Here is an 11770-nt window from a genome sequence, read left to right as displayed (position 1 = left end):
GTTTTTAAATAAGGAATTCCACACTGTTGGCTCCTGTTCAGCTTGTGACTCCTTAAATCCCATCTTATATCTGTACTTTTCATTTTTTTCCTGCCAAAATTTAATGCAACTCAAAGGGGAGAGTTGGATGTTGTAAACGTTACCTGTCCTTATGTCATGGTTGATACCATCGACGGAAATAATGGCGTCCGCAATGCCTTCTTCGGTGTCTTTGTCCCGAACTATCCCCTTAATGCCCCTGCGGGTCTGTAAGGACATGGTAGGTTAGTGCATCCATTGGAAAGGACTGGTAATGGAAATATAAGGCACAGCACTCCCGGGGTGGGGTGGGGGGGACGGGACTGAGCAAGGCCCCAGAGACTTTGCAAAAAAGCCAAATAAAATCCATGTTAAAGAGTGCCTATACGAAAGATGATTTAATATTCCAGGACGCATCTATTAGAAGCCATCATTTTGGTGTTGCAAGAAAAAGGTGATCTACTGGTTGGTTTGGAGTCCGGCAGTGGTGTAAACATAGGACTATGACTCTGGAGAGACAAGGTTTAAATCTCTGCTCAGCCTTGACCCACTTGGTCAAGTCATTGGATTCATCTACACTATAAAATCAATACAGTTTGACACTACTTAACGACCATGTCACCATGCTACAGATTTATCGGAGTTGTAGTTTTACAAAGCTTTCACTGCCAAAGAGCAGTGGTGCTTCACCAAACTACAACTTCAAAGATCCCATAGCACTGAGCCACAGCACTTAAGGGTATTTTTTGTTGTTGTTGTGTCAGGAGCGACTTGAGAAACTGCAAGTCACTTCTGGTGTGAAAGAATTGGCCGTCTGCAAGGACGTTGCCCAGGGGATGCCAGGATGATTTGATGTTTTTATCATCCTTGTGGGAGGCTTCTCTCATGTCCCGGCATGAGGAGCTGGAGCTGGTAGAGGGAGCTCATCCACCTCTCCCCGGATTCGAACCTGCGACCTGTCGGTCTTCAGTCCTGCCGGCACAGGGTTTAACCCACTGTGCTACCGGGGGCTCCAGCACTTAAGGTGCTGACAAAGTGCATTAATTCTATGGAGTAGATGCATCTCCATTCTCTCAGCTTCAGAGGAAGACAAAGGCAAAAGATGAACAACCCTTGCAAAAAAAAAAAAACTGGGATGGTTTTGTCTTTAGGTCACAATAGATCAGGTGCACAACAAATAACTGGGTGGTTCACAAGCCTGGACATTTCAGAACAAGGGTGGTTAAACCGTAACCCCTTGATTTTAGCAAACTGTGCCAAGGTGGCTGGCACCCACCCCACTTCTTCCTACCTGTTCCATGTACAACAGTAAAGATTCCTTGTTGTTTTCCCATTCCTGGGGCAACTCTGACTCGTGGGGGAACTTGTCACAAGATAACTCGATTGTGATCTCAAAGCAGTTTGTGTGAAGGTAGCTGAAGTCGTTCATACCTGAGGCAGGAGAGCAAAGAAACACCCAGAGCAAGTGGTGATTTAACCACACCAGATAACTTCAGCAGTGAGTTGCAATCTTACTGGTAACCGGGGGTGCAGCTACACTATGGTATTAATGCACAAAGAGATATTCATGCAATTACACACAATTATCTCCCCATGGACATTCTCCCATACCAGACCTATCAAGTGTTAAAATACCAAAAAAATGAGTAAAAATGAGCAACTATAAAAAACAGCAGCAAAAGCAACAGTACATGCTTGTAATGCAGACGAATCCATGTGACTCGAAGCCTCATCATCACTGGATGAGAAGGACAGCACTGACCAGAGGACATGCACATTAGCACAGAGTTTTAGCCTTGTAAGTGTAATCAGCCCTGCATATTCACTCAGAAGCACAGGAGTCTCATGAAAGTGAAAAACTGCAAATAATGAAATTGCTATGCTTAAAAAATCTGAACTGAACATCTCTCTAAGAATTTTTAGGTTCCCCAGCATGACTCTATGGTCAATATCTGTAGGAAGCTGACAGCAAAATTGCATCACAGGCACGGCTGGCGGGGACGAGGGAGAGGGCCTTCTCGGTGGTGGCCCCCCGGCTGTGGAACACTCTCCCGGCACACATCAGACAGGCGCCCTCCCTCATGTCCTTTCGAAAAAGCCTTAAGACCTGGCTGTTCGAGAGGGCATTTAATTAAGTGCTAAGCAACAACATTACGGTAATGAGAACTGGAATGGTACAAGGAAAATGAGACTGGCTATGATTCTACTAAGAGACGAAGCGGATTTTTATGTAGTTTGTATTTGTTGTATAGTCATATGTTGTTGATACTGGCCTCTGTAACTGTCTTTTTATGTCTTTTTATGTGTACTGTACACCGCCGTGAGTCGCCCGTAAGGGCTGAGAATGGCGGTCAATAAGTGCATCTAATAATAATAATAATAAAAAAATTGCATTGGAGGACCTAGCGATTCTTTCAATCCAATCTACAAATAATAAAATCTGCAAATGTCAACCTTGCAAATGTGGAGGCTGAATATACCAATACAATACATGTAAACTGGAGCTTAAAGAGCTGATTCAAGAAGCCCAGATCTTTTTTAAGGTGACAGTTCAGCACCTTGGATAGCTCTGAATTAATGATGCTGGAATCTAAGGTCATGCCTAAGTGTTACAGGTAGATGGAAGACTGGATATCAATGTGGGTTGATATTGTTAGGAAAACCTCAAAACAGCAGGACACCCAAAATTACAGAAAGGATACTTAATTGAGCAGTCAGCAAGCAGAAAGGTGTCAGCAAGCAGTCAGCAACCAGAAAGGTGAAGTGTTGTGTGGCTGCAAAATAATGTTGAGCTTAGCAGGCAAAAATGCAGATTTCAATCTTTACCAAAAGGTTTATTTACAAATAAGAACTACATTCCTTGATAGGAAAGAATTGGGTCTAAGCTTCTATCAAACTCTGTGACTTCTAAATTCCAAAACAAGAGGAAAAATCTCCAAACACTACATCTCTTCAAACACACAGAGTAGAGAGAGTACTGCAGACTTGGGCAGTGTGGGGCTGAATTCCAACAGATATATCTGCTCTGGCTTTTAGTCTGAACTTTAAAAAAGAAAATTCAAGATATTCAATTTTTTTAATGGTACAGTTCAGCATCTTAGATAGCTCTGACTTAATGATGCTGAGGTTTAAAGCCATGCAAAAGCAGGTTGGGTGTCAATAAGAGTTGGTAAATCCATTCCAGCTTTCTGTTTGAACTTTAAAAGACCATCCTATCACTGGGTAAATAAACAAACAAAACACCTGCTAGGTAGGTACATAAATTATTCTCTTCTTTTATGTCCTCCCTGAGCTACACACGGGACTAATTGTCTCAAGGCAAGCAGTTGACTTGAACCAAAACACAGCAGAGTCTTTATCTGTAGTTAGTAGAGATTTGCAGCACAACCTCTGATCTTGTTTGCCACTCACTGCTTTAATAAGACAATTGAGCTCTGGCGTTCATCCAGACTCCTTTTGGATACTTTATTCTTCACTCATTGCTATATGTACAACTATTTACATCAGGTCTGCTATCAGTATATACAGAGATATACTCACAACCACACAACAAGAAGCAATGACTATAGCAAGACACGTACATGACAAAAGATCATCATGGCAAGAGATCATCATGGCAAGAAGATCCGCACATGTCTGCCACTTCCTTTTATACCACAGGGACCACAGGAAATGACACAACTCTCATCATGCCTGCCACATGGTCATGATTCACCTGCCACTCTAGATCCACATCTCCACTTGCTTAACCCTTCGGTGGAATGTGCTGTGGCCACATGTCTATTAGAACTGTATTTTTCACAAACTGGAGTTACAGACAATGCATGTCTATCTAACACAGCATTATCTATCTGACACATCCAAGGTGCCCAATTCATTTTAAAGGTTCAGCACCTTGGAGAGCTCAGGTTTGAACCTAGAAAGAATGAATGTTGGTAAAACGAACTTTAGAAAGGCCAATTAAAGCTCAGACTTAATGTTGCTAGAACCTGAGATCATGCAAAAGCAGGTTGGGTGTCAATGTGAGTTTCTAAATCTGCTCTGGCTTTCAGTCCAAACTTTTAAAAGAGCCCAGCTGAGACACCCAATTATTTGTAAGGGTTCAGCACCTTAGATAGTTCCGACTTGAACCTAGAAAGGAGTCAACCTTACTTACTTCCGGGAACGGTGTGCCAGTTGGCCCCGTTGATGATGTTGCCTTCTCTCATGAAGTCCTCGTGGTGGCAGAGTCGTCGGTCATCTTCCACCATGACCAGGTTGGAGGTGGCATAAACAGTGGCCAGCCAGCGGAAGACGGCATCATCAGCCGTGGGCGTGAGCTCCTGGGCCTTCCAGTAGGTGCGGGTCATGTCGAAGGGGTACGTCACCACCAGCTCTCCGCCGTGCAGGTTGGCACTCAGCATGAATGGGTAGCGCTGCATCCAGTTTATGACTGCCCGAGTCTCTGGGGCGACCTGTGTGAATGGGAAAGCAATAAGGCAGGCATGTGCAACTTTTGTCCCTTCACATAAAAGAATGTGGATTTTCCCCTTTGATAACCTGGAATATCTGGCTGTGTAGAAGGGGCCACTGATGTCTCATGTTCAGTTTATAGTCTACTAAGGCCCCTTCTACACTGCCATGTAATCCAGATTTTTTTTTGTCGTGTCAGAAAAGACTTGAGAATCTGCAAGTCACTTCTGGTGTGAGAGAATTGGCCGTCTGCAAGCACGTTGCCCAGGGGACGCCCGGATGATTTGATGTTTTATCATCCTTGTGGGAGGCTTCTCTCATGTCCCTGCATGAGGAGCTGGAGCTGATAGAGGGAGCTCATCCGCCTCTCCCTGGATTTGAACCTGCGACCTGTCGGTCTTCAGTCCAGGGGTTTAACCCACTGCGCCATCGGGGGCTCCTATGTAATCCACATGATCAAAGAAGATAATCCATATTGTCTGCTTGAATTGGATTATATGAGTCTACACTGCCATATAATCCAATTCAAAGCAGATACTCTGGATTTTATATGGTAGGGTACATCCTTTTCACATGAACTGTTTTCAAGCCAGGTGTCATGGGAAAAACAAACAAAAGGAGGACCAACCCACAGCCCTGCAAAATTGAACAGTTTTTTTGCACCATTTTGATGGTTTCATTTTGTAATATATGACTAAAGCCCCTTCTACACTGTCATATAAAATCCAGATTATCTGCTTTGAATTGGATTATATGGCAGTGTAGATTCATATAATCCAGTTCAAAGCAGGTAATATGGATCACCTGCTTTGATAATCTGGATTATATGGCAGTGTAGAAGAGGTCTAAGGGTGCACCCACACTGTAGAATTAATAATAATAATAATAATAATAATAATAATAATAATAATACTTTATTTATACCCTGCTCCATCTCCCCCAGGGAGACTCGGGGTGGCTTACATGAGGCCATGCCCATCAGTACAGTAAACACAACATTACACAAAAGCATAACACAGTATAACACCAAAACATAATAGAACGAGAAAATAAAAAACATAAAATGCAAAACCAATATAATAAGCGACACAGCAATATGAAATTAGACATTAAACACACAGGATTACATGGGGCAGGACCAAATTTAAGGATAAAAATGTTAAAACACTGGGAGATTGGGAAATTGAAATTATTGGGGAGGGAGATCCGGGTTGAGGAAGGAATTAATTGCACGAGCCATAAAATAAAGTGCTTCTGAGGTCATTTGTGTGAAATTTGGTCAGGGAGTATCTTACATTCAATCATTGAAGGCACATTGGAATAACCAGGTTTTCAGGTTCCTTCTTAAGATTGCCAGTGTGGGGGCTTGCCTAATATCTCTGGGGAGTGAATTCCAGAGCTGGGGGGCCACCACAGATAAGGCCCTCTCTCTTGTCCCCACAAGTCGCACTTGCGATGCAGAATTAATGCAGTTTGACACCATGTCTCAATGCTTGGGAATGCTGGGCTCACCGTGGCATTCGGAAACGTGTAGTATTCTGGGATGGGGATGTAGTGGTTGGGGAACTCGTGGGGCACCATGTCGTTGTCCTCCGCATCCCACAAGGCAGTGTTAAGGTCTGCAAAGTTGTGGTTGAGGTCAAAGCCTTCATACGTCCACCGGCCCATGGCCCAGCCAGAGAGCTCAGAGCCCTGTCCATGGGGGGAGGGGGGGAGGACACAAATGAACAGGTAATTGCAATATAATAATAATAATAATAATAATAATAATAATAATAAATACGTTATTTGTATACTGCTCTATATCCTCGAGGGGTGGTTTCCAACAGGCAAAACATTCAATTGCCAACAAAATATACAGAATAACCATTACAAAACTTAAACATAATACTATTAAGAACAGTCATATACATTTAAAAGCCAGTTCCAATACTCTTCCATTGGACAAAATTTGGACTACCAGTGGCCATAATTTCAGAGTGGGCCTAGACACTATGAGAAGGCTGGGTCAAGGCTAGTGCAATGAAGTAACATAGAGCTGGGGGAGTGAGTAAAGTGCAAAGCAGGGGCCAACTGATGGCCAGTCCCATTCCTTGGCCTCCTCTATTCCTTATCAGCTTATTGCAAAGGAAGGAACTGGCAAAACCACCTCTGGTTACAATAAATCCACAGATTTGTGTGGGACCAAAATATGCTAAAGTAGATATGGGCAAACATTGGCCCTCCAGGTGTTTTGGACTGCAACTCCCACAATTCCTCACAGCGAATAGACTGTGAGGAATTGTGGGAGTTGCAGTCCAGAACACCTAGCTTACTTCTGGGAACAGTGTACCAATTGGCCCCGTTGATGATGTTGCCTTCCATCATGAAGTCTACATGGTGGCAGAGCCATCGGTCATCTTCCACCATGACCAGGTGACGAATTGTGGGAGTTGCAGTCCAAATTGGCTGTGACGAATTGTGGGAGTTGCAGTCCAAAACGCCTGGAGGGCCAACGATTGCCCATGCCTGGTGTAGATGCATCCTTGGTCCCAACTATTTTGTATAAGGGATACTCAATATATAGAATTCAAGTCACAGTCAAAGAAATTATTCATCATTCATACGTTGGGTCTGCTTTGATTGGGACACATAATAAGAACCCACAGGAACCAGAAAAAAATTCCCCAATAGCCCTTCCCCATTACGCCATTCCACCCACCAGCTTGTAGGCGGTTTCGTATCCATCCGGATTCATTGAAGGCAGAAGATGGATTCGGGTCTCGGTGACCAGCCTCCGGATGCGAGGGTTGCCTTGCTTGTATTCGTGGCAGAGATACTCCATGAGGTTGAGCACAAGCTCCCGACCCAGGACCTCGTTCCCATGCATGCCGGCCACGTAGCGAAACTCCGGTTCTCCTGCAAGAATGCAAAACCCTCAACATGGCCCTTCCAGAAAGTCCCATGGGTGCCTTTTTTAACATTTTAAAACTAGAACTATCAAAGCTCATTATAGTCCTTGTGGTACAGTGGTTACCACAGCTGGGAAAAGGTATTTTTGGGGACTACAATCCACAGAGCCCCCAAATTAGCAAATTTTTAAACTAGTAGCATGTACTATCTAATGCATTCTTTGTCACATGTTTTGGCATTATTATTATTATTATTATTATTATTATTATTATTTGAAACACAACAAGATGAGTCCACAGCAGACACTCTGCTGGCTGCTGAATTGGATCACACGTTGGACCCTTCCCAAGTGTCTAGGACTGTGTGATGTATTGGCGAATAATGCGTGCAGATCCCAGTAAGGTGGTCTTCTGCAGCTGGCAGATGGTAATTTTGTTAGCGCCGATTGTATTTAAGTGCAGGCCAAGGTCTTTAGGCACTGCACCCAGTGTGTCCATCACCACTGGGACCACTTTTACTGGTTTGTGCCAAAGTCTTTGCAGTTCGATTTTTAAATCTTCATATCATGTCAGCTTTTCCAGTTGTTTCTCTGCAATCCTGCTGTCACCTGGGATTGCAACATCGGCGATCCATACTTTGTTTTTTAACAAGATTGTGAGGTCAGGAGTATTATGCTCCAAAACTCTGTCTGTCTGAATCCGGAAGTACCAGAGGAGTTTGGCGTGTTCATTCTATGTAACTTTTTCCGGCTTGTGATCCCACCAGTTCTTTGTCACAGGCAGATGGTGTTTGTGGCACAAGTTCCAATGAATCGTCTGAGCAAGGGTGTTGTGCCTCTGCTTGTAGTCTGTCTGCACGATCTTCTTGTAGCAGCTCAGGATGGAATCTGTTGTTTCATCTGCTTCCTTGCAGAGTCTACATTTGGGATTTGTTGTCGTCTTTTCAATTCTATTATTATTATTATTATGATTATTATGATTATTATTATTATTATTTAACACAATTTTTGTTCCTGGGTTATAAATGTCATTCCCTAACTGGTTCTATCATAAAAACAAGGAAAATGTTTAATCAACCGCCAAAACTTTGTTATTTCTTATCGAGTTTGAACCAAATCAACATTGTTTGTGGCAGCCACAAAAACAACGTTTCTGGAGTACAACTACTTTCAAAGTAAGGGCCACACAATTAAACAGGAAATAACATTTTCAAACTGGCTGTTACGAATTGTGGGAGTTGAAGTCCAAAACACCTGGAGGGTCCAAGTTTGCCCATGCCTTCTCTACACTGTAGAATGGATGCAGTTTGATACCACTTCAACTGCCATGACTCAAGACTATGGAACCCTGGGAGTTGTAGTTTGGTGAGGAAAGGCTGGAGACCTTGTAAAACTACACACCCTGTGATTCCATAGCATTCAGGCATGGCAGTTAAAGTGACCTCAAACCCCATTCATTCTACAGTGTAGATGCACCATAGGTTTCATCTTCTAACAAAAAGCCATTGTTTCTTTGGACCTGACCCAAAAGGGTCTGCCTGATGTCACTCACCGACTTCGTGGTGCCCGGGGTTATCTGAAATCTCCATGGCGTACATTTTCAGGCCCTGGTAGCTCTTCCCGATGCTGTACACCCGTGTGATGTTGGGGCACGCATCGTTCACTTTCTTCATCAGCTGCAGGAGAGGAAATGTCATTCAGGCTGGATCTACACTGCCATATCATCCAGTTCAAAGAAGATAATCTGGAGTCAGAAACCAGATACTATGGGAGTGTAGATGGGGTCTCAGTGGCTAAATTTCAGATTCTAACCTAACATTAGAAGTAAACTTCTGTTGTTGCATCCCAGAAGAAGAAAGGGACAATACTGTCAAATTAGTGCAGATGGATGCTCCTTTAACTGTTGTAGCACATACTATCAAATCCTGGGAGTTGTAGTTTGGTGGGGCACAAATACTCTGACAAAGAAGGCTAAAGGTCTTGTGAAACTACAATTCCCCTGATTCTATACCACTGAGCTATGGCAGATTAGGGTCAAAATGCATTGTGCCTACAATGTAGACGCAGTCAAGGAAAATTCGGTGGAATTTGGGGACTTCCTTGCCTCTTTTCAAAACCTGCACAAAGTCACGCACCTTCCTCATGTCTTTGTAGTTGTGATGTCTAAAATCCAGTTTATCATTGGTAACTGGCAAGTTATTCCACAAATAGATGTTGTTTGGGTCTGGAAAGAAGAGAGAAAAATGTGACAAGGATTGGGGATAAAGCTTCAGTGGAGACCTCTTTTCCCCAAGATAATAACTATTTCATTATTTCCCTTTTGAGGGGTAGATTTCTTTTACTTCTGTTGTCTCGTCTCTGTTCTTAACTAGGAGTTGCTTGCAAGTCAGATGTTTGTAACTCGGGGACAGCCTGTGTGTAAAGTCCCTGTTCAGTTTGAGCCAAGGCTTTGCTCCAAGGGCCCACCTGGCACAGTGCAGCCCAGGACCTCCATCCTTAGGCAGATGGTCCCATTCTCAAACCAGGTTTGAGGGTTGATGCGAAGGTAGCGAGCCACCACTGGGACAGGGAACGGGTTGAGGACTGGAGTCTCCGGGTCCTTATTTCCAGGGAATACCTGTAACAAGAGAAGAGAAGAAATCATACCAAAGCAAGCCAAGGAGTATATAAAAATCAAGTCCAATTCTGCGATGTAATGGTTATGATTTTGGGCTAGGAGATCCCAGTTCCAGTTTCCAACACATTGTGAAACTAACTGGGTGAGGCTCTCAGTTTGACCTAACTTGCAGGATTATTGTGGGAATACCTGTCTGAATGTATCTCCCTCTACATCCCACCTCAGAGTTTAGGATCTTCTGGGGAGGCCCTGCTCTTAGCCCCGCCTGTCACAAACGCGCTTGGCGGGGACAAGGGTCAGGGCCTTCTCGGTGGTGGCCCCCCACCTGTGGAATTTGCTCCTCAGCAAAATTAGGTTATCCACATCTCTCCTTTCCTACAGAAATAAGTTAAAAACGTGGTTGTGTGCCTAGGTAACACGCTGACAATGACAATGGTAATGATGACAATTCGCTATAGCAAATGTCATGTATCATGTCCCATAGTTGATGGTGATTGATGGTGGCAGACCTGACAGTTGGTGATGGAAAGGTAAATGTAAGTCTTGGTTCTAAAGGGTTGTGTAATCTGTAAGTAAGAATTCATGGGTGAAAGCAATTAAGGGTGGAGGTATGCAAGAGATAGGTTGCAGCTGGATGTTTCTGGATATAAGGAGTTAGCCTTGGGATTGATCTTGGGGAGAAAAGTACTGTTATATTTTTGGTGGTGGATGCTGCTGGTTTGCCCCCCAGGTCTGTTGGATTTTCAGTATCCTGACCTGTCTCCTGTAATCTTGGAATCCTGGAACCTTGGACCTTTGGACTGGCTTTTGACTACATAGACTCTTGATCCCTGGACTTTGTTTATTGAACTCTCGGCACTTGACTGTACCCTTTGACTATGGTGTAGCTTTTGCTATCAGTTTTTGTTTATTTTGCTGCTGAGTGCTATCTTTATGTTTTATATTTTGGTCTATTGAAAGAGCCAGCAGGTAAGTGCTGTTTTAATTAAACTGTTTGATAAAACTGGGAGTTTGGTTCATCTCTACCTAAATAAGGCAGAGCCCTGGCAACGTGACAGAAATGGACTATGGACACGTTTCTGATAGAGACTCTGGTCACAGAATTTGGCTTAGATTAGGCCACCAGGTTGTAATGTTTTAAACAGTTTTAAATTGAATTGATTTAATGTTTTATTTATATGTAATTATTATGTTTTATTATGTGTATATAGGGGCATCAAATCGTTGCCAGCTGTAAGCCACCCTGAGCGCCCCCCCCCCCCAGTAGTCTGCAGTGCCTTTCATGTTCCTTGATTCGTGTTTGGGCAACGCTGCGTTTGGTGATGACGAAACACAACATACAAACTATCTCCAGACCCACCAAGAAAATCCAACAAGTGCTCCGTTCAGCAAAGGACAAGAGGGATCCTCTCACTTCTGCAGGAGTCTACCATGTAGCATGCAGCTGTGGACAAGTCTACATAGGGACCACCAAATGCAGCAGCATTGCCTAGACACGCATCAAGGAACATGGAAGGCACTGCAGACTACTTCAAACAGAGAAATCAGCCATAGCAGAGCACCTGATGAACCAACCTGGACACAGCATATTATTTGAGAACACAGAAATGGTGAACCACTCTCACAACCAAAATGTATATATAAACCAAAATGTATTTATAAACCCCTTCTTCCTAGTTCCAACAGACCTCACTACCTCTGAGGATGCTTGCCATAGATGCAGGCAGACTACACAGCGAAGCCATTGAAATCCACAAGCATGTGGACAATTTCAACAGAAAGGAGAAAACCAT

At 43.5% G+C, this 11770-nt stretch overlaps 1 protein-coding gene across 1 annotated transcript in view; it reads right to left on the bottom strand.

Annotated features, from left to right (window-relative positions):
• Positions 1-11770, bottom strand: part of CPXM1 (carboxypeptidase X, M14 family member 1) — a 37702-nt gene that overhangs the window by 5168 nt on the left and 20764 nt on the right. Inside the window, exons 6-13 of the mRNA XM_060779464.2 lie at positions 9827-9977; positions 9496-9584; positions 8913-9036; positions 7172-7368; positions 5983-6162; positions 4175-4472; positions 1310-1449; positions 144-246 (exon numbers count right to left, since the gene is read on the bottom strand). Of these exons, the coding sequence (XP_060635447.2) occupies positions 144-246; positions 1310-1449; positions 4175-4472; positions 5983-6162; positions 7172-7368; positions 8913-9036; positions 9496-9584; positions 9827-9977 (1282 nt within the window). The remainder of the gene's footprint in view (positions 1-143; positions 247-1309; positions 1450-4174; positions 4473-5982; positions 6163-7171; positions 7369-8912; positions 9037-9495; positions 9585-9826; positions 9978-11770) is intronic.

This window comes from Anolis sagrei, chromosome 5, assembly GCF_037176765.1.
Source record: "Anolis sagrei isolate rAnoSag1 chromosome 5, rAnoSag1.mat, whole genome shotgun sequence".
NCBI lineage: Eukaryota > Metazoa > Chordata > Lepidosauria > Squamata > Dactyloidae > Anolis > Anolis sagrei.
Note: the sequence above shows the minus strand (reverse complement) of the source record. Positions and strands in the feature narration are given on the sequence as shown.